The sequence below is a fragment of the Haliaeetus albicilla genome, chromosome 27 (assembly GCF_947461875.1).
Source record: "Haliaeetus albicilla chromosome 27, bHalAlb1.1, whole genome shotgun sequence".
Taxonomy (NCBI): domain Eukaryota; kingdom Metazoa; phylum Chordata; class Aves; order Accipitriformes; family Accipitridae; genus Haliaeetus; species Haliaeetus albicilla.
The window spans coordinates 3,135,088-3,155,793 of record NC_091509.1 but is presented as its reverse complement, the minus strand read 5'-3'; the positions used below and the strand labels follow the sequence as shown (position 1 = coordinate 3,155,793).

The following is a 20,706-nucleotide window of genomic DNA, read 5'->3' as shown; positions in this document are numbered from 1 at the left end:
GGGTAAATTTTATAAAATATCTTTATAAGTATTAAAGAAGCATTGTATGTTGTAGTCCCCCACACCTAAACAATAAATCAGGGTGTTTCCTGTGAACTAGCTGGTAACATCCATATAGGGTAAGAAATGATTCTGGTTGCTTCAATGAGTGTTGTGCCAACTGTTAGTTGTTGGTTTTGCTTTAATTACTTTGATGAGGATTCAAGGGTGACACTGAAGAAATGAACAGACTGTAAATGGTTCTGTGATGTTCTTCCTGGGGTGCAATGACTCACTGAAGTACAGCAGTACAACCTGCCCTCTTCCAGTGCCTTGTTAAACTTGAACTTCATGGTAGCAATATTATTTTTTTCCCCAAAAAATGATGCACATCTGCAGGGAACATTAAACAAATGCTTAATATTTTATCCCATAGTTTCTAACTGCTTCTCCAGGTGTTTTCTCCTTGTCTGCTAGAAGGGTGTGATAAACTTTTCACTAAGGGGAAAAAAAACAAATAGCAGCAGAGTAAACAGAAATTGGACTAAGATTTGAGCTACAGTATTGGTGTCCTTCTGTAACAAATGTTTTGAATTTAAGTGGAACCTCTGCACAGCTTCCTGTGATAGTTAACAACGAGGCATCTTTTACAGGAGTCCATAGCAGAAAGTGGCATTGGGGTGGGGACTGACTGTTATTTTATGTTCTTAATTCAGTTATGCCGCGGTTTACTGAGCAAGTAGAAGCTGCTGTGGAAGCACTGAGTTCAGACCCTGCTCAGCCAATGGATGAAAACGAATTTATCGATGCTTCGCGACTGGTGTACGATGGAATACGAGATATCAGGAAAGCTGTACTGATGATTCGGGTGAGCATAACTTAAATAGGTTTTTGCTTTTCCGCTTGCTTTCTCCCACCTTTATTGAACTGACAGGCATCAGTTCTGCTGAGAGCAGACAGCGTAAGGTTTTCGTTTAGCTTGTATTACCCTTCTGAGTCTTAAAAACTGCTAATTGCTCTGTGGAGTACTTCAGAAGTACGTTTTGATTCAAATTCATTAAACAGATCTAAGCATCAATGATAGCCAGAGTTGTGATGCTAAATACCCTTCACGCATCTTTTGTAATATCATGTTAATGCCTTGCTTGTTAATGTGCTAAAATCAGTGACCTTTAATTTAACAGCAGCAAGTGGATTCATAACTATGGATGCTTTTTGACAGTTTGAGAGCTTAGAAATAAAACCTGATGGCTCTCTATTAAGTAAATTTTGAGAATTAATGCTAGTTAGTCAAAAACAGATTTAGATGAGTTCAGTCTGTAGTTCCTAGAGCATGTAATTCATTAATTGGCTAACCTCAGTAAACAAGGACCAGTTCATAGAGGCTTTGTCTCTTCTGTGCTTGCATGTTTCATGTGCAGTGAGTGTGACGTGGAAGTCCTAATTTCTGATAGGTCAGGCAGCATTAGACTGGTAGGAGATGTGCAGGGAAGACGAGGAAGGGCTCCTGCAGTTGATTGAAGGGATGCAGAAAAGAAAGTTCTGGTTGAAGCTGACCTATGGGCATATTTCTTGAACCTTAGCATGGTAAAAATGCGCAGGAGCCAGACACAGCAAAAACAAATGTAGGGGTTTTATGCCTTTCTTTTTTTCCTTGTACTCCTCTGACTCAAATATAAATGCTTTGTGGAGAAACTGTCTTCATCTTTCAGAATGGTAACCATGGCAGATGCATTTTGGTGATAAGTAAATTAAGGACGTACAGCCCCAGAATATATGTGATTATAGTAACCTTTGCAATGGTTACTAATATATTATCTTCCATGTTTGCTGCTTAAGACAAAGAATCAGATGGAAAATCAGAAGAAAAGCTGACAACCACCTATGTGCTCACCATATAATTTTTTTCAACCTTAAGCTTGGGATCTATAGACAACCAGTGTTAGATGAAGATATCAATGCTCCCCTGCTATGCAGACAAACTAATTTGATTCACCCCCTGCTAAAGTCCTTGTTATTCAGGACATGAAGGCACGACTGCCAATTCCACGTCGTCAGTAATTAGCTGAGCTGGCGATGCCAGGAATCCTGACGCTTCCCCTTGTGCTGCATCTCTGATGTCAGGGTGCCACAGCTTTATTGCAGCTGCCAGTAGCTAACGGCAGCTCACTGGTGACACATCAGTGACCTATAAAAAAGTTAAAATGTTTATATTTGTTGTCCAAAGGGCTGTAAGGTGTATAATGTGTTTAGGATAAGAGCGCCACACAAATGGAGATAGCAAGCCACCACTTCTCCAGGGCTTTGTCTCAGACTGGACCACAGGAGTAACCACGCTCACAGGGGGTTGCTGCTAAGCTTGGCTGGGGCAAACACACTTACGCACTTGAAACTTCGTTTGGTGGCGCTACTTGTTCTTTACAGGAACCAGAAGGAAGTGTCACTGAAACACCTGATTTCTGTGTCCATGAAATGTATTTTCAAAACTAAAATCTTACTATATCTGTAGGGTATTGAAGTAAAGCTCTTTCCTCCCTGATTCCCAGGCAATCTCTCATTGCCCCCAGAGGAGTTTTTGCCCTTGATAGCAGGTTGAAAGAAGAATTACTCTTTGTATGCCCCAGGTTATTTGGGCCTTGGGATGGATGGGCAGAGAAGGGGGCTTGAGCATCATGAACAGTTTCTAAAGGTGCAGCAGAACTGTTTTCTTTAATTTTTTTTCTTTAATTTTTTAAATATTTATACACTGAGCTACTTAGTATATGTCCTTATACTGATTTTATGGATATACTCTGTTCTTCAAGGCATGGAGAAGAGATGGTGGCTGAAATACCCTAGGTCTTGATAGTCACCAGACTCACCTTTGCTTTTTGGCAGCTATTTTGTGTATCCATCTTTATTTTAACTGTATCACAAGATGTCTGTATCGGAAAACAAGTCTGTAAAATTCATATCATGGGGAAGAAACCTGAAGAACAGGGACTTTATTTGCATCTTACCTTTTAATCACAATTTATTGCATTTATCGGTGAAGTTCTTTGTTGATCCAGCTCTCCAAAGTTGTCATGAAGTGCCACTCTAGGCAAAGATGTAGTATTTTGACAAACATGCTGTTTAAAATTGATAATCTTTATAAAAAGTTTCCCAGCTATAGACTGGCAGTAGCAAAAATAAATCCTAGGCAAGCAGGAACTAGGTCAGATGTGTTTAGCCTACAGCATAAAAGCTGGCCCTTACTAGCTAAAAATTTTCAGCTTTTCCTGGGGGATAAAAATAAATTTTGGTGTATTTTATCTGTTGTTAATTTAGTCAATGCTTTGATTCATAATTGTGCTAAAGATGATGTCTGTGGTTTTGAACCAGGCCTTAAAGCTGTGTAATTTTAGCTTCAGAATTTCAAGTGAAGCCTTTACATTTAACCAACTTGCAAAAATCCTGTTCGTTTTGCAAAAACTTTTTTTTTGTGTTTCAAATCCTGAGTGTGTTAGTGTCCTGACAAATCTCAGATGTTTAGTTACTGGTATGTAATTTTGGGGATCCCTATGGTGTTTAACATGAGCAGCCAAGCATATATAATCACAGGTGTTCACAAGCTGGATACAGTCCCTATATTTACCTTTTTGTTGGAAACATTGAATAATTTTTACCTTCACTGATTTCCATTCTCTCTGCTTGAAAAACAATATTCCTGTTGATTTTTAGCCATGGAATCTGTTGTTTAACTGACTGAATTACTCTTTCCTCAGACTCCTGAAGAGTTGGATGATTCTGACTTTGAGACTGAGGATTTTGATGTCCGAAGCAGAACAAGTATTCAGACCGAAGATGATCAGCTCATTGCTGGACAAAGTGCGAGGGTAAGGAAGAAATCTGAGCATTATAGAACTGTGACTTGCCTGCAAGAAACAGTTCAACTTGCTTTGAAAATATCCAGGATAAATTTTTTGGGGTGGTGGTGAAAGTGTTGGATCAGAAAACTGGCATTCTTTATTTCCGGTTTTCTTTTGAAAAGGAGGTTAAGTGAGATGCAGCATGTGTTGGTCTGATGGATGTGAGAAACATCTCTGTTTTATATTGGATGTTCTGAAAGATCAAAATCCTTTTAATACTGATGAACTACTTTGATATCGCAGACGTTGTAGGCACTGCCAGCTAGTTAGGTGAGCTTCTGCAGGGAGATGTGGGGCAAATCATTCTGTCATAGTAATGTTATTTTCAACAGGCAAATAGTAAGTTTGTGGGCAAGAAATTTTTACAGAATGTTTTCTCATGCATGTGTTGGTGTGTGTTTGCCCACTGAGCATTTATCAAGACAATGTTGAGAGGAGCTCAAAAATGAAATAATTTAAACTAACCGCCTTTCCTATGACTGTTAAAAATGAAAGCATTGATAGGCAATATATAATTATTAATAGGTGAAAACTTAAAATCAGTACATTGAAGGAAAAACAGGCCTTACCTGTTGTTTTTATTTGACATGTCCCCTTCTGGATCGATAACAATTTACACTCTTGGGAAAGTGCCATGGAAGATTTTTTTTGTTGAGGCTCTTCTAGCCTGAAACCAGGCAAGAAGTAGCTAGGCCTTATTTATCAAACTTCTGCCACCTTGGCTTTGGAATTATACTAACTGAGAGTATTTTTTATGCTCTCCTTCCTTGTACAAGCACTGTCTATTCCTCTATCTGTCTCCCCCTTTTTATTTAAATGCAGACATTTCTAATTTACTTTTTAGCACAGCTGCTGCCAGAGGCTTTTTTTACTGAAGACTCCTTTTCACCTGCTCCTAGAGGCGTGAATGCTCCTAGTATTTATGTGAAGGCAAGGGCATTGAGTCTCATACAGGCTGTAAACCTAGTCTAATAGATTTTATTCAGGAGTAAGCACATACTCTATTTTCACTTACTCTTTCCTCAGTATGCATGTTTCAAAATACTACATCTAGCTTTTTGCAGGAGAGAGACTCGTAATATTTCTTCTGTGCATTACAACACTGAAAGATACCCAAGTGGAACTTCCTTTCAAAACTCTTAAATTTTATAGAAAAGGCAGGTTCCCCCTCTTCATGCAGTTTTTCTTTGAGGGATAGTAATACCTGGCAAACTTGTTTGGAGTCTTAACAGTTTTATCATGCAAATGCCCGTGTTTCAGGTGTCAACTTGGCTTTCTGGGCACTCTTTCTTAAGAAAAAGCATAAACTTTGATTCAAAATGGAAGGAAATGGTTCTGTAAAGCCTCTAGGTAGAGGATTGCTATTAAAGTTTTATCCCCCATCTACATGACTTAAATTAGTTATTAGTGAGAGGTTCCAAAAAGACTTCTACAAGCAGCGGCATAAGGCAATGTGAGAAAACTCTCTTTCAGGCTATCATGGCTCAGCTCCCTCAAGAGCAAAAAGCTAAGATTGCTGAGCAAGTCGCAAGCTTCCAGGAAGAAAAGAGTAAATTGGATGCTGAAGTATCAAAATGGGATGACAGCGGTAACGATATAATTGTTCTGGCAAAACAAATGTGTATGATTATGATGGAAATGACAGACTTCACCAGGTGAGTCTTTTTAATTTGTGCACACACCGTCTTCTCTCAGAACTGGCTGGGATGCTGATCTTTCAATGAAATATTTTGCAAGTACTCTGAAGAGTGTTACTTCTTATGATTTCCTTTAAATGTTACCCTATTAAAGCCTGTGTATTAGCTCAGGAGATGCATTACTATGCAGTGACTGGGTGGTAATAACTGTTTAAATTGATCTGTAGACACACAGCAGTTACTGCCTGCCTGTCTGTCTTTCTTAAGGGTGATTCTTGTCCCAAGCAAAAAAAAATTTAAAAAAAAAAAAAAAATATATGTATATTTGCTCAGTTCTTTACAACATTAAATTCTATGGGCTTCTCGATATTGCTATACTGCAGAAGTAGTTCCTAGTACAGTTATTTGCAAAAGAAAGAGAGGTTTTTTGATGCCTTTTGAAATTCATTTACCAGATTTTATACAAGACTTTTTTTAAACTTGATGTTGCATTCCATGAAAATTGCAACTCTGTCTTCTAAAATGTTATCTGTTATCATCATTAGGTTGCTTAAAACAGTAAAATTTAAGATGGTTTTATTCCTAGATTTAGTCTAAATATGGGGAGGGGCTGGAAGGAGGAAACTGTCTGGAAAATGAAGGTGCTGTAATTGTTACACCTGCCTATTTCTGTGCAACCTTTTTCATGCAGTTTGGGTGAGGATTCACTTCTAGTACTGTTTGGAACAGAATAAGAAAAGCAATATATAGTGCACTCTTCCAGTTTTCTGGTGCTAGAAGGTAGACTCTGTTCTGTTTTGCAGAGGTAAAGGTCCGCTGAAAAATACGTCAGATGTGATTAGTGCAGCCAAGAAGATTGCAGAGGCTGGGTCAAGGATGGACAAGCTGGGACGGACTATTGCTGACCATGTAAGTCACAATTCATTTTCATAAGCCTCCAGCGCAAATGAGGAATGGGAGATCTTTTACTACTGCAGACATGATGAACAGAAGAAAATGTGTTTAGTTTTGAGGTTTGGGGTTTTTTTTAACTGATTTTCCAGACTGCTGCTGGAAAATTCTAGCCTTTTCTTTCTAGCTGCTCTTCTGCCACCCTAAGCAGTGTAAGCAACTAAATATGCCCAGCAGTAACACTAACAGCTCCTTGGCTTAAATCAGGCACCTACCATTTTAAGGTAGCAATATGCCAACGTTGCTTCATGTCACCTAGTATCTAGGCCAGTTACTGTAACTGAACGGGACTGAAACTGAATTCGTGTTTCTTCTGTCATGCTCAGAATATGCCCAATACTTTCCAAAGCAATGATGAGACTGCGTAGGCAACACTAATTATTGCACGTGGCCTATTGCACAACCTTTAATATTATTTTTGAGGCAGCTTTTTAATATTGACAATTTTCAAATGCCCCATAGGCTGAATGGTGAGATTGTCAAAACTCTCTAGTATCTTTTTTTGTTGTCCAGTCAGAGCTGATGAAGACTTTGAGCAAGGCACATAATGACCCGAGTATTTGCTATGCTGTCCCAGGCTGTTGTGGATGTTGTTGTGCTATATGTACAAAAGTATTTGAAAAGAATTCTTATAGGATTGAACGAGTATGGCCAGCTCAGGGTTTTTATGCAATGCATCTGCCTGTCCTGAGCCACTTCAGAAACTGGTTTGGGCCAAGCAAAAGCGCCTTTGGTCTCAGTCCACACCCAAATTGCAGGCAAACATCAGCATTAGTAATAATATTCTGCCTTCAAGAGAGACCCTGAAATGCAGGTAGGTTAGGTCTGAGATCATGGACTAAACTTTATTTTGTACAGCCGTCGCTTGCTTTTCAGTCCTTCTCTGAATGCAAATTCATAATGCAAGGTTTTAAATAAAACCATGTCACTTTGGAAGTAAATCTTTGTAGTGCAGATCTCTCTTTAAATGTTGCATCCAGAGGATGTTGTCTTCACCCTAATTTATTAATGATGCAGTGAGAAATGTTCAATGGGGAGATAAAGTTGAAAAGTTTTTTTTAAAATAGGTCTCCTTGCTATAGCATTTTGACAATGGTATTTCTGGAAGAATCAGGTGCGCTGCTGCTGTAGGTAAATGAAGCAGGGAGCAGTTTGCGTTAGATCTCGGGGGGATCTTGGGCTGAAGGTTTACAATACTTTTTTTATTCACATGTTTTATGCAAAATTGGTATACGGTTTTCTGCACCAAGCCATTTCAAAATACAGAAGAAAACTAAATGGCTCCTTTTAGTAGAAGTAAGGTCCTTAAAAATGTAAAAGATTAAGCACATGTTTGAAGATAAATATGAGCAGGTCTGTACAGTTAGTCATTTTGACAAGAATATGGCTTTTTTCCTGACTCCATACTCTACTAATACTTTCAGCTTGCATATTTCATTAGATATGCTTACATACTCTTTAGAAACTTGTAAATGTAGAACTATCTGACAGTTACAGAGGATGTGCAATGCAACCATTTCAGCAGAGCACTAATGCCTTCCTATGCCTAATATGGGCTTTTAACAAATGGATGGGTTTTTATGTCCTGTTCGCCATGTGACACCGGGTGAATCATGACCCCTCGTGTTAGTGTGTCAGGAACTCCTAACTCCTGCTGTCAGGCAGTTTTACAGCACATTTCCTTTGAAACTATAAAAGCTATTATCCAAGGTATTTCGCGTCTGTTGAGAAGTGTCTAGCCATCAGCTGGCAGATTTTCCCAAAGGTGTTCCATCTTTCACTCAAAGTAGCAATCTGCTTGTTTTGAACAGGGGAATATGAAGCAGTTATGAGTACAACACAAATGAAAATGATTTGCAGCAAGACAATGATTCTCCATATTATTTTTTTTTCAGTGTTGAAATACTTAAAAAGCAAAAGAAAAATTCTGTTGCTTTTTTTCTTTGACAGTGGTGGGAAGTTGAGGTTACATCAGTATCTGATTATTAAATTGAAAGGAGCTGGGGGCAAGTGTAGGGATTGCCCCGCTTCCCAGTAAAACGCTCCAGCAGCCTCTTGCTGTCGAGACTGGTCCGTGCGCTGCGGAGGCTGGTCCGGGGATGTGCTCCAGGCACAGGCTGATGGCTGTCCTGGGTGACAGCTGCTGGCACGCATTGCCACATGCCCATCCTGCCGTGGTAACTGCTTCCACTAAGTGCCTGCTTTCAGCTTCTCTAACCAAACAGCGCCGAGCCCAGCTGTTACATAGGGCTGGCGGGGGCATTTTATTGTGAATTATTATTACAGCAGTGTTCATACCCTAAACTGGGGATACAGCGGGAGGAAGAAAAGTCTCTGTGGTTGCTTGCTTACACCTACCAGACGCATGGGGATGAAGGTTTTGTGCTTGTTTTAATCAGCCCGCACCATGGGAGAGCTCTTCTGTCTTTCCCTGCCCCTTTTCTTTGCAAAAAGGGAGAAAAAGGTGATTCTGCTTCTCTGCAGGCGCAACTGGGGCGGTAGGAAGCAAATGTGTGTGCATGTTTGCTCTGTCCAGGATGGATCCTGGATTTGACTTGGACCAGCCAGCTTAGGTTTTGCCAACAACCACCACTGAGTCTGTGGCTGCATCTTATTTGGGGGGGTTTGGGGAGGTGGAGGTGTCCCCCAACACACATTTGTTTCTGTCTACAATGCAGCTATTTGCTGTGACTGTGTTGTGGGAATCCTCCCAAGCTAGCTCTGCAGACGGGGATTTTTTTTGTGTCTGTGCCTGTTGTAGGTCAATACAATAATATAATCTTTCTTAATCAGTGTTGAAATTGTTGCCTTTTGGGTTTTTTGGTTATCTGAGTTTTCTGGTGTAGGAAGGGACAGGGCTCATACAGGCATCCACAGTGCATTTTGTTGATGTTCATTTTTATCTTGTGTTACATCTCTATTTAAACATCATCTGTCTTTGAACTGAATTCTCTCTTCTGCTCATAGAAATAGCACACGCAGTATAGGATGTGGTTTTCCAACTCATGTCATGTTGATATATACAACCGAATAATATTTCCTATTCCACTGCTTCCCCCACTAATGTTTTGCTGCCTCTTTCAGCCATTGGTAAACATGCAGCAGCCTCTTTCCTTGAGAGTGTATTTCCTTAAATGGTTTCCATAAACTCACAACCCATAAAGCACCTTGAATTGCTTAGCGGTCCTTCTGACGTGCCGTATTGTGCATTTGTCAACATTCAATTCAATCTGCTGCTGTGCTGCTCGTTCGCTTTGTTAGATGAGCTGTTTGGGAGATGGAGAGCATTTTCCAAAATGGTAATTTCAGCTTTTCATTAGCTCTTTGGCCAATGCTATTTGTGGACTTTCTCTAAAACATCTTGTACTGCTGACTAATATTGATTAGCTTAAAAAATTAACCTGCATGCTTTGCTGCTTCATTATTCACAGTTTTCACTTCACTGATGGAAGCAACATGCCTATGTAAGAGTTGTAGATACTTTGGGTCTGTCGTTACTTTCCTTGGGACTAAGAAGGTGATTTCTGTTAGTTTATGGTCACACCGGGTCGGATATCCATAAAGCCATCCAGATCTCCATAGCCTGTGTCACGCAGCCTGATATGCTTGTCCTAGCTTGCCAAAAATCCTGTTATAGTGCATTGTGTGTATGTGCGTGTGCTGCTTTAGATCACAGCTCAGCAGCCTGCCATACAGAGGCATCTCTATAAGCAACATAGAGTACAGCTTTTTTATCTCTGCTGTGCTGAAATACCACGTTGGCTTAGAAACCCCACTTGTTCTGGCCCTGGAAAAAACAAATGTACGTATTAGCTACACTCACCTTCCTTTCAGAGTTGAATGTCTGTTATGGCAGATCAGTTACTGTTGTGGGAAGCAACTGCTCCATGTGAATGTGACCCCCTGTTTGCACACCACTGCTTGTGCAACATGATGATCTGTTCTGACGCAGTCTCCTTTTGTGCCTTTTATATACAGGGAAACTTTGGTTCCTACTTTGATCTTGTAGCTAAGGAGAGAAGGTCTGCAGTGAGAATTAGGGCTCAGACCCTACTGCTGACACCCAAGAGGGGATTTTTACCTTGCTCTGAAAGGAGACGAGAGGCTGTGTGGCCGTAAGCAATAAACCTGAGCTTGATTGAAGCATTAAGTAGTAAATTGGTGCCACATTTAAGATTATTCTTCCAAATCATACCATGTCCATTATGAATTTTCATTTGATGGTCCAGTGTACAGGATCAGAGTACTAGATGAAATGGGATTTTGCTGTGAGCCAGAGGTGTGTCAAGAAGAGCTCTCGCAGACTGCAGACCTTTGAATCTCAGGGTCTGGTCGGTGGGAAGAGCAAGCAGGTGCTGGGTGAAGAGAAGCGAATGCTGCTTAGGGCAAGACTCTTCTCTCCTTGTCACGTCTAACACTGGTAAATCACTGTGGCCGCTCGTGGTTTCTGTGGAGTTTTTGGTGCTTGTCTGGAGACAGCCGGTGGCTGGCTTCTCCAGGATGAGCGGCTGGTCAGGCAGACCTGCAGCTAACGCACTGCCTGGAGGGGAGAAGTGGAGGGTGGTATGCCCTGCTTGCTGTCAAGCTAAGCTGTGGGGCCAGGGAAAAGCATTTGGATTTCGTATGTGAGTGCGCGTGTGTATGGCATGCTGGAAAGCCTGCATTTAGTGACTGGGAATTGTGTACCAGGACTATGAGTTTCTGGATGGAGTGCAGCTGTCTTAAGAAGGATGGAGATCACTGCAGGGTCTGCCTTTAGTCCTGTCCCTGGTTAATGCCAGTTGAATTTCTGATCTGCTGGAACAGTGCTAGAGGTGAAATAATGCTGGGTACAATGTTGCCTGCCTTAGAGCAGAAAACTTAAGAATCATTGTGAGTCTGATACTGGTTTTGTCCAGGAGACCTGTGAATGCTTGGTGGGAAGGTGAGAAGATGATGTGCAAAGTAGCCGTTTCAGAGGAGGAAATAGTATGGGAGCTTGCAGGGCAGTGCAACTAGTCACACTTGGTCTGGGGTTCAGATCAGGGATTAAGCAATGGTGTGTTTGACACAATGCAATGTAAAACCTGTGGACATTGAAGCTATAGGCGTCCTGTGTGTGCATGTAACAGCCAGCTCTAAACTTGCTGCTTTGGTCAGAAATGTACATGCTGCCAGTGTGGTGTCCTCACCTGCAGGCACCAGAACATGACCTGTTGGACCATATATCTCCTGCATCCCTATTGCAATAGCTTCTGCCATTATGAATATATCCGGACTGGTTTAAAATCTGCCGTCTTGGACACTGCTTGCAGCATCACTGGCAACGTCTGGAGGTCAGAGCCTCCACGGATATTGACCCAGTCATGAGACGTTTGGTGCCCCACAGTGGGGTGCAGGCAGCCATAGGTGCCCTGCTAGTGCTGCATGCGCTGGGCAGGAGCGTGGCACGTATGCCCTTGGGTTTATTCATCAGCAGCATGAGAGCCTGGTGGGAAAAGGGTTTGTGGAGTTCAATGCATGGCAGCTGCTTTATTCACTAGTCTTCATGCAGCCAGAGTGTGCCAGTAGACCCGAGATGGCCTGTTATTTTTTGGAGAAGCGATGCTGGGCACCGTGCTCGCTGCTGGTTTTGAAGATGCTGCAAGACTGGCATGGGTAGTAAAAGGCTTCCCGTAGCCTTTTTGTCTTATGCTTGCAGATCCCGTTTTGGACTGTGGCTGCCCCTCAGCAGGGCTCCTCTTGTTTTGAAATCCAGTGTGAGACTGGCTCATTAATCATCTTGCCGCTTGGCTCTGCAAAGCAAGAGATGGCCCTTCGTTTCTGTCTGAGAAAACAGCTTTCTGAACTGCACTGCAGTCTCTGGTACCTATGTAGTCTTTCAATTGCAAAGCTGAAAAAGTTACTTTTATCTTACGGATGAGTGCTTCAGCAAGCACTTTAAAAATTTTATTTCATGCCTGGTGAGGAATCTAGTTTCCACACTGCTAAGAAATGGGAGCAGAAGTCAGGAAAATATCTACTTTGCTGGATATAATTGAGTAACTGTTGGGTTTATCATTTCCTAGCTTAAAATACACAAGATTGAGAATTGAGGCTGGATTTGGTAACATCTGCTAGTTGCAGCTTGAGATCTTGGATGTCAAATCATTGGTGCTGTGTCCTGTGCAGTGTGCAGGGAGGACCTTTTATAGTTAACAAGTCTGCTCTGGAAGGGTTAGGTAGCCGCCCTCCTCCTCCTCCTCGCAGGGAGCTCAAGGACAGCTGCACAGCTGAAAGGAGCCCCGGTGATTTTGTCCAGCGGCTGCCTCTGTGTTCTGATAGCCTGTGTTTATTGCTTCTGGTTTTTAATATGTATTTAGTGATGCTCATGTATCGCTCAGCTGTCTTTGAAAACCAAAGCTCAACAGAAAGGGGCACGATCTCTGGCGCACATTAACTATTACAGAACGGAGTTGTCTGGTTTCTCCCTAAATGATTTCTGTTCCAGTTTTCGTGATTGCAAAGTAAAACTTCACCTTTGTTTTTCCAGTGCCCTGATTCTGCATGCAAGCAGGACCTCCTAGCTTACCTGCAGCGCATCGCGCTGTATTGCCATCAGCTGAACATCTGTAGCAAAGTGAAGGCTGAAGTTCAAAACCTCGGAGGGGAGCTGGTTGTGTCTGGGGTATGTATGAACTATGACATGTCCGGTTTGTGCAGTTTTTCTTCCAGGGATAACAATTATTCCAAGCTAAGCTTTTATGCTAAACATTACAGAATATAGACAAGAGATTTTGGAGCATTCAATCAAAGTTTTAATGTATGCAGAGTTTATAATACTGCCTGCACTGCCTTGTTGTTCTTGGAGGAAACGCTTACTGTTTGAACGGGGGAAAATACAGACTTCACTTTTCCCTACTCAACAGTGTAGACAGATTCACTTTACATTTGTGTAATGTACTGTTTTTCCAGACTGCTCTTCACTCTTAGTGAGGTTAAATCACTTCAATCAGCATAGCTAAACCTACCCCATGTCTCTGCACAGCCTTGGAACACGCTGGGGCCCTGCAATGCTCCAGGGATGTTAATATTTCAAAATAGCTGTGCCCTGAAGAGTGCAGGGATTTTTAGTGGCTGCTCTGTTTTATGACAGCTGAAAGCTGCCATAGGCCAGCCTGCTTCCTTGTTCTAGCCATTACCTAGCAAATAATTTTTTCACTGTGGTTCATGAAATGCTTCCTCTAAGAGGAATCTGTATGACGGATATCTGGGGGGAGGGAAGTGGAGCTAAATTCTTAATTTCTTCTGGCATATTCTTCCTTGCCCTGGACTGGTGCTTTTGCACATCCATGTCATGACTGAGGCAAGAGGTTTGAAGAAGGGACAGAAATGGCTGATAGTCCAATATTGCTATCTGAATCCTTAAAAGCAAATGGAAAAAAATCTTACCACCTTCTGCCACTTAGATATTTCAAGTGCTTAAACTTATTAGCACATCCTTTTCCCCTGCAAACAAACTAGAATTGTAGAATGAGTGCTTTGGGACAGCAGTAGCCGTGGAAGGTCTGCAGCAATCTGCTGCAGAAGCAGTGGTGGTGATGAACCACACTTGCATAAGCTTAGCACCTTCACAGGGGAGATGGGCTTCTCTGCTGCACCTCCCACTGCTGCCAGTCCCACATGCTCGGATTTCCAGCACAGCAGAGCCAAGTGATGAGATATAATGAAACGTGTTGCTGTGTGTCTCTGTTGCATGCCTGATGTCCTATTAGCTGGAAGGCTGAAGGCATCATGCTGTCAAAGAAGTAGATGTGTCATTATGCAATAATACGTACTCCAGTAATGCAGTTATTCAGTGTCTTCAGAATTTACATACCCTTCTGCCATAAATTAGTTACGTGAACAGGCTGGCATCTGTAGTCTAATCTCCTGGTTTCATCTGTTCTCCAGGAGTCTGTCTACTGGGGCTAAATATTGCCAGTAGTATTGTTAAACTTCTGTCACATGAAGACCTCTGCCAGTCCAGGAACTTCACCTGTCTAAAAGTAAAATTCTTCTCAGTGTTAACATCTTGCACCATCCACATACCACAGAAGTTTTGTGAAAGCAGAGCTATAACCAAGGCAGTAAGAGCTTGCACCCTAAGCAATCTGACAATTCATTTAGAAAAGTACCTCCTTGCTTTCATTGCATTTAATGTTATTCTTCCTGCTGTGAAGATTTATGGAAATAGTCAAATGCAATGAAAGTGTTTTCCAGCATGATGACTGGGGTGAGGAAAGCAGATTACACTGGTTTGCTGGAGGGCATGGATCCGACCTGCCGTTGTGGTACTCAAAACACAGTGTGATGGAAAGGAAGGTACCAGCACCATAAGAAAAGCAACCACCCCCCTGCTCAACTTGGTTTGCTGCTAGACAAGAAATGGCTTCGCAGTTTTCCCCCAGACCTTCCTTAGATGTCTACAACACAGGAATTTAAGTGTGTAGAGGCAGCTCAGCTCTTGTGTAAGCTGAGCAGAGGTGCTGAAACCCTGCCCAAGACCACAACCCTGCCCCAGACTGGTTGGCATTCACAAGCCAGAGGTCCCATGCAGTGCGGGGCACTGGCACCCTGGAGCAGTGGGGTCCCAGCTGAGGTCACCTCAGTGGTCCTCTTCTCTCTCTTCCACACTGCCCCATTTTTGGCTCTTCATCTCTGCCATGTGCTGAAGCTGAAGTTGGACACCAGGGTCCCACCAAAGCCACTGTAGAACTCCTCCTTAGCTGGACAGGGGAGAGAAAATGTAATCAAAGGTTCGTGGGTTGAGATAAGGACAGGAAGAGATCACTTGCCAATTACCATCACAGGCAAGACTGACTCAACTCAGGAAAATTAATTTAATTTATTACCAATCAAATCAGAGTAGGATAATGAGAAATAAAACCAAATCTTAAAACACCTTCCCCTCCCACCCCTCCCTTCTTCCCAGGCTCAACTTTACTCCCAATTTTCTCTACCTCCTCTCCCAGAGCAGCACAGGGGGACAGGGAATGCAGGTTGGGGTCAGTTCATCAGATGTTGTCTTTGCCGCTCCTTCTTCCTCAGGGGCAGGACTCCTCACACTCTTCCCCTGCTCCAGCATCGGGTCCCACTCACAGGAGACAGTCCTCCATGAACTTCTCCAACGTGGGTCCTTCCCACAGGCTGCAGTCCTTCAGGCACAGACTGCTCCAGCGTGGGTCCCCCACGGGGTCACAAGTCCTGCCAGAAAACCTGCTCCAGTGTGGGCTCCTCTCTCCACAGATCCGCAGGTTCTGCCAGGAGCCTGCTCCAGCGTGGGCTTCCCACGGGGTCACAGCCTCCTTCGGGAACCCACCTGCTCCGGCGTGGGGTCCTCCAAGGGCTGCAGGTGGAGATCTGCTCCACCGTGGACCTCCCTGGGCTGCAGGGGGACAGCCTGCCTCACCGTGGTCTTCCCCATGGGCTGCAGGGGAATCTGCTCTGGCACCTGGAGCATCTCCTCCCCCTCCTTCTTCACTGACCTTGGTGTCTGCAGGGTTGTTTCTCTCACATATTCTCCCATTGCTGCAATTGAGCAAGTTTTTTTTCCCTTCTTGAGTACGTTCTCCCAGAGGCGCTACCAGTGTTGCTGACGGGCTCGGCCTTGGCCAGTGGCGAGTCCGTCTCAGAGCCGGCTGGTATTGGCTCTGTGGGACATGGGGGAAGCTTCTAGTGGCTTCTCACAGAAGCCACCCCCATAGCCCCCCCCACTACCAAAACCTTGCCATGCAAACCAAATACAGTCACAAAAGCAAACAGCAGAGTACAAATCTTTTCGATTGCCATTAATATGGAAAAGGATCATGGGCAAGTGTTGCACTTTTAATTTTTGGTAGCCCAAGTTGGGTTTTTACCATTTAGTGTCCAAAGAAAAATACCACCTCGAATTTGGAACTTCAGATTTCAAAAGAAAACCCAGAAAAATCAGGTTTTGAGTGCTTTTGTTGTGTTTTCTGGAATGCTGTATTTGTGTGGTTGTGATGGCATGTAACACGTGTGTTACTGTTGGCAGGTGGACAGTGCTATGTCTCTTATCCAAGCAGCCAAGAACCTGATGAACGCGGTGGTGCAAACTGTGAAGGCTTCCTATGTGGCGTCGACCAAGTACCAGAAGTCCCAGGGCATGGCTTCGCTCAATCTTCCCGCCGTCTCTTGGAAGATGAAGGCTCCGGAGAAGAAACCCCTGGTCAAGAGGGAGAAACAAGATGAAACCCAAACTAAAATCAAGAGAGCGTCCCAGAAGAAACACGTTAACCCAGTGCAGGCTCTCAGTGAATTCAAGGCAATGGAGAGTATTTAAAGAGAGGTCTCTGTCTTGGTTATTTTTTTCTCTAGCCCACTACTGCTACTTCCAGAACTCTACTTTTAATATTCTAAGGATTTTTCAAAAGTTTACTATTCCTCAAAATGTATTTACTTAATATAATTTTGATAACTTTGTTTAGATTACGTGGGGAAAAACTCAAATTTATAAGTCCTATTAATATAGCTTCAGCCTGCGGAAGTGTGTTAATTTAGATTGCTTTTAGATTTCAGGGGTGTATTTCTAGCAGAAAGTTGTTTTGTATAATCTTGCTTTAAATAAAATATTCTATAACCAAAGAGGATTTTACAGTAACACTAATGGTTAACACTAATAGTTGAATCATGCTACTTGGAGACTGCAGTTTTTCATTGTGATCAAGAGAGGAAAATTAGATCTTCTCACTCAAAAAAAAATTAAAGTATTGTATGTGTTAGTATATTCCTGCTGTTGGGGCAGACAGGGAACAAGCTCTGTACACTCAAAGGAGTATGAAGATACAGCAGGCACTAGCTGCACTGCCACAGGTGCGACCACAACTGGAAAATACCTGGAAAAACTATATACCCTTGCCTGGGTTGGGTTTTCCTGGGGTCGCAGAGGGAGGGGGTCGTGTTCGGAGATGTCCTTGGTGGTGCGTTGGTTATGTGATGCTGCTTTTCCTGGGCTGCGTTGGAGCTGTTTGCCTGACAGGTCATTTCCACGCGTGCCCGGCGTACAGAGCGCTGGTGGGTTACTTTGCCGCCAGCCTTTTCGGAGGGGGTTTCACCCGCACCTCTGCTGGGGGAGCACCCAGAGCAAATCCAGTAAAACGTACAATCATGGAGGCGGCTGATTACTTCTGTATGACACCGGACGGGAATTTTAATGCCTGGTTACAAATTACTAATGTATTTTGCTGCGGGACACTAATAAAGTTGCTTTTACCAGCTGGTGTATTGTGGTGCTGTGAATGGAGTGGGCTCCCAGCCGCCCCTGCACCCCCTCCCCGGCATTCAGATGCAAATCGGCTTTGTACTCATTTCTCATAATTGCTCTGCATCCTGCCTTGGGCTTCCAAAGGCACCCAGCAAATAGTGTTTGCTCAGGCTGCAATTTAGACTATACATTATTTGTGATAACTATAGCTACGAGGTATAATTTCGCTGTCTTATTTAAATTTTATGAATTTCAGTGTGTTTTACTCTTACCAATAAAGTCCAGTATTCGAGAAGAAGCTCTTGCGCAGGTCAAAGTTGCGTTTGCTGTTTCTGTAAAGCATTCATTAAAGTGGAAAGCAGCCTGTTCTGTAGTTAAATGTTTTAAACCGCACCTAAATTTTAGAGCCGAGCCTTGGCAGTGTTATGTTATAATTTTATTTAGCTTGATCAGCTTATAATTTACTATATCAAGGTTATTGCTGTCATTTTACCAAAATGCTGATCAGAATTAAGCTAAATAGTTCTTGGGATATTTTTGCCAAATTTATTATGCTTTCAAGCATTTTAGCCTCTTGAGTACAGATAATAAACAACTGAATTATCTACCTGTTTTCATACACCTTTAACATCTAATCAGGCATCTGTTGAAGGGCAAGCTAATGCGCTGCTTCCACTGACATTCAAGGGTTAATGTCATAGATAAGCTGTAGATCTTGCTTTATATATAATTATGAACTGCTTTTATACAATATGGTTGGGGGTTTTTTTTCTCTCCTGGTATTAATATAGTTGTCTTAAAGGCTACATTCCCTGGGCTATTCAGTGGTTTTCTTCAAAATACATATGCTACTCCCCCCAGAATGCAATCTATTAATGAGCTTTATAAAACAAGCCATATATTAAGATGTACAGAGAAATTTTGTATGTACTTAGCTTTTAAATAAATGTTAGTTTATTTTATGCTAAAAACTTTGAGTATCAAGTTGGCAAACAAATTAAAATATGGTTCCACCTGATGAAGGCTGGTGTGAAAACCCAGCTGGGAGGCAGGAGGTGGGAGGGAAGCTGGTGCCTCTTGGCTGCGAGAGGCAGCGAGGGGGGACGGGGGGCCGACAGCCCAAGCTCCTTTTTATCCAAGAATTGCTCCTCTGAGAGTTGCGTTTGGGTTTGTGGAGGAGAGGTGCATCAAGGTAAATCGTTAATGGCTGTAACTTAATTGCTCTGGTTAGGGATGCATCCGCAAGTGGCTGGGGGGAAAGAAAAACTGTGTCTCCGCAAAGCAGAGGGAGGATTTAGTGTCATATTAAATCCAGTTTTCAGTTTCTGTGCTGCAGCATAAATAGCTGGTACGTGGTTATTGACACTTGCGCTTCTGCTGCTCACCAGGACGAGCCCTGTCTGCGGGCGGGTGCTATGGACGCTGGCCCAGCGAAGATCTGCTCCAAACCCAGGGTGAGTTCTGTCTTGCCTCTACAAACGGGCTCCATCAGTCAGGTGGGTGAGCTTGGTTAAACGGATGGGGCGGCCTGCTGCAAGGGAGGACGCGGCAGGGGTGGACGGTGCTTTTTACGTTTGTACGAGCAGACGGAAGGCTGGTCTTGTGGGCCTGGAGGAGGGCCGGTAAGCGGCAATTTGTTCTTTCAGAGCAGACCCCGGACTCCTGGTAGCTCAGCAGGAGCCGGCACAGAAGCAGCACCGGCGCCTACTTGTGTTGCCCCAAGTGAAGCAGCAATGTGGCCTCCGGCTTGTTCAGCGCTGGACCTGAGGCCCTGCGAGTGGGTGGCTCAGTAGTTTAAAAAAAAAAAATGTAAATACGCTGATCCCGATGTGTCAGATAATTTCAGTCTTAATCAAAACCTCCCGTGTGAAACCGGCAGTGACACTTCAGGGCAGCGGCGCTGCGCTGCACAGCGAGGGGGGTCCGGATGCGAGTGAAGCTGTAACTTTATTAGAGCGCCAATTGAAAAGAATTACAGTAATTACTGCTTGATGTAATTAAGCGCTGGGGAAGGGCTTGTGCAGTTGGTCTCTGCTGTGGCTGCTGGAGGGGAATGCTCTCCTCTACCGCAAGGGAGTGAGCGCGACTGTGTCGGGTTGTAAAAGCTGTGTGGGTATGAGGTGGGAAAGCACGCGTTCCCCGATGGTGGGCAGTGAGCAGAGCCTCTCCCATCCTTCCCCTGCTGCTCAGTGTCCCTCTCCAATTAACAGGAGAAGAAATCACGGGGCTCCGGGGGCCTGGGACAGAGGGGACCCACAGCAGCTTTGGGCAGGGGAGGGCTGTGGGACCTCTGGGCCATGGCTGCTCCCCGGTCACTGCCTGAAACACATGGAAATAGTTATTGAACGGGAAGGGTTTGGGGTTTTCCTTGCACTGCCGTGGGATGGCAGCACCCAGTGAGGCCAGGACCGAGCCCACCAGCCCTGCAGCCCTCCTGCCCGCCCTGGGAGCAGGGACCTGGCTGCGCAAGGATGCTCAGGAAAGATAAACCTGCATGTTCTTTTGAAGTGTATTAGTTAAACCACATTAAATCCCCAGGAGATAGTCTTATTCCAAATTTCAAGTGCTCTTAATTCAATTCAGTGGTGAATCAAGCCACGTTGAATTTATGCTGCTTTAATTGTGTGTGAAGGTTTCTGCGCCCAGGTTTAATGCTGTTTAACGAATGCCTTTTCCATTCAGCACTCTCCCTTCACTCAGACCAGCTTTGCTGCTGCCTGGCTCGGAGACCGGCCCCACTGGTAGGATGGGATGGGTGTGGAGAAGGGAATAAAGCACCCTAAGGTGCGTTTTCTAACAGTAGGATGGGCAGCAGCAAGCACAAGCTTCAAAACAAGCCAAGGTGGCCAAACCTCAAATACGCAATTACATGTGAGAGCAGAGTGGGTGGTGAGCGGTGTGTGGGTTTAAAACCCCCAACAACTGGGTGGGAGAAGGAAAAATCCACGAAGGCACATCAGGTACTCCAGTGCTGAAGGCTCGGGACTTCCCTGTGCTGTGGATTTTGGAGGCTGGAGCAGCATAG

General features: G+C 43.7%; 1 protein-coding gene across 2 annotated transcripts in view; it reads left to right on the top strand.

Annotated features, from left to right (window-relative positions):
- CTNNA1 (catenin alpha 1) overlaps positions 1-17,692 on the top strand; it is a 120,193-nt gene extending 102,501 nt beyond the window's left edge. For both annotated transcript variants that reach the window (XM_069772639.1, XM_069772640.1), the window contains exons 13-18: positions 696-847; positions 3,726-3,836; positions 5,343-5,524; positions 6,310-6,415; positions 12,969-13,103; positions 16,473-17,692. In XM_069772639.1, the coding sequence (XP_069628740.1) occupies positions 696-847; positions 3,726-3,836; positions 5,343-5,524; positions 6,310-6,415; positions 12,969-13,103; positions 16,473-16,760 (974 nt within the window). In that variant the 3' untranslated portion in view covers positions 16,761-17,692. The remainder of the gene's footprint in view (positions 1-695; positions 848-3,725; positions 3,837-5,342; positions 5,525-6,309; positions 6,416-12,968; positions 13,104-16,472) is intronic.
- The last annotated feature ends 3,014 nt before the right edge of the window (positions 17,693-20,706 follow it).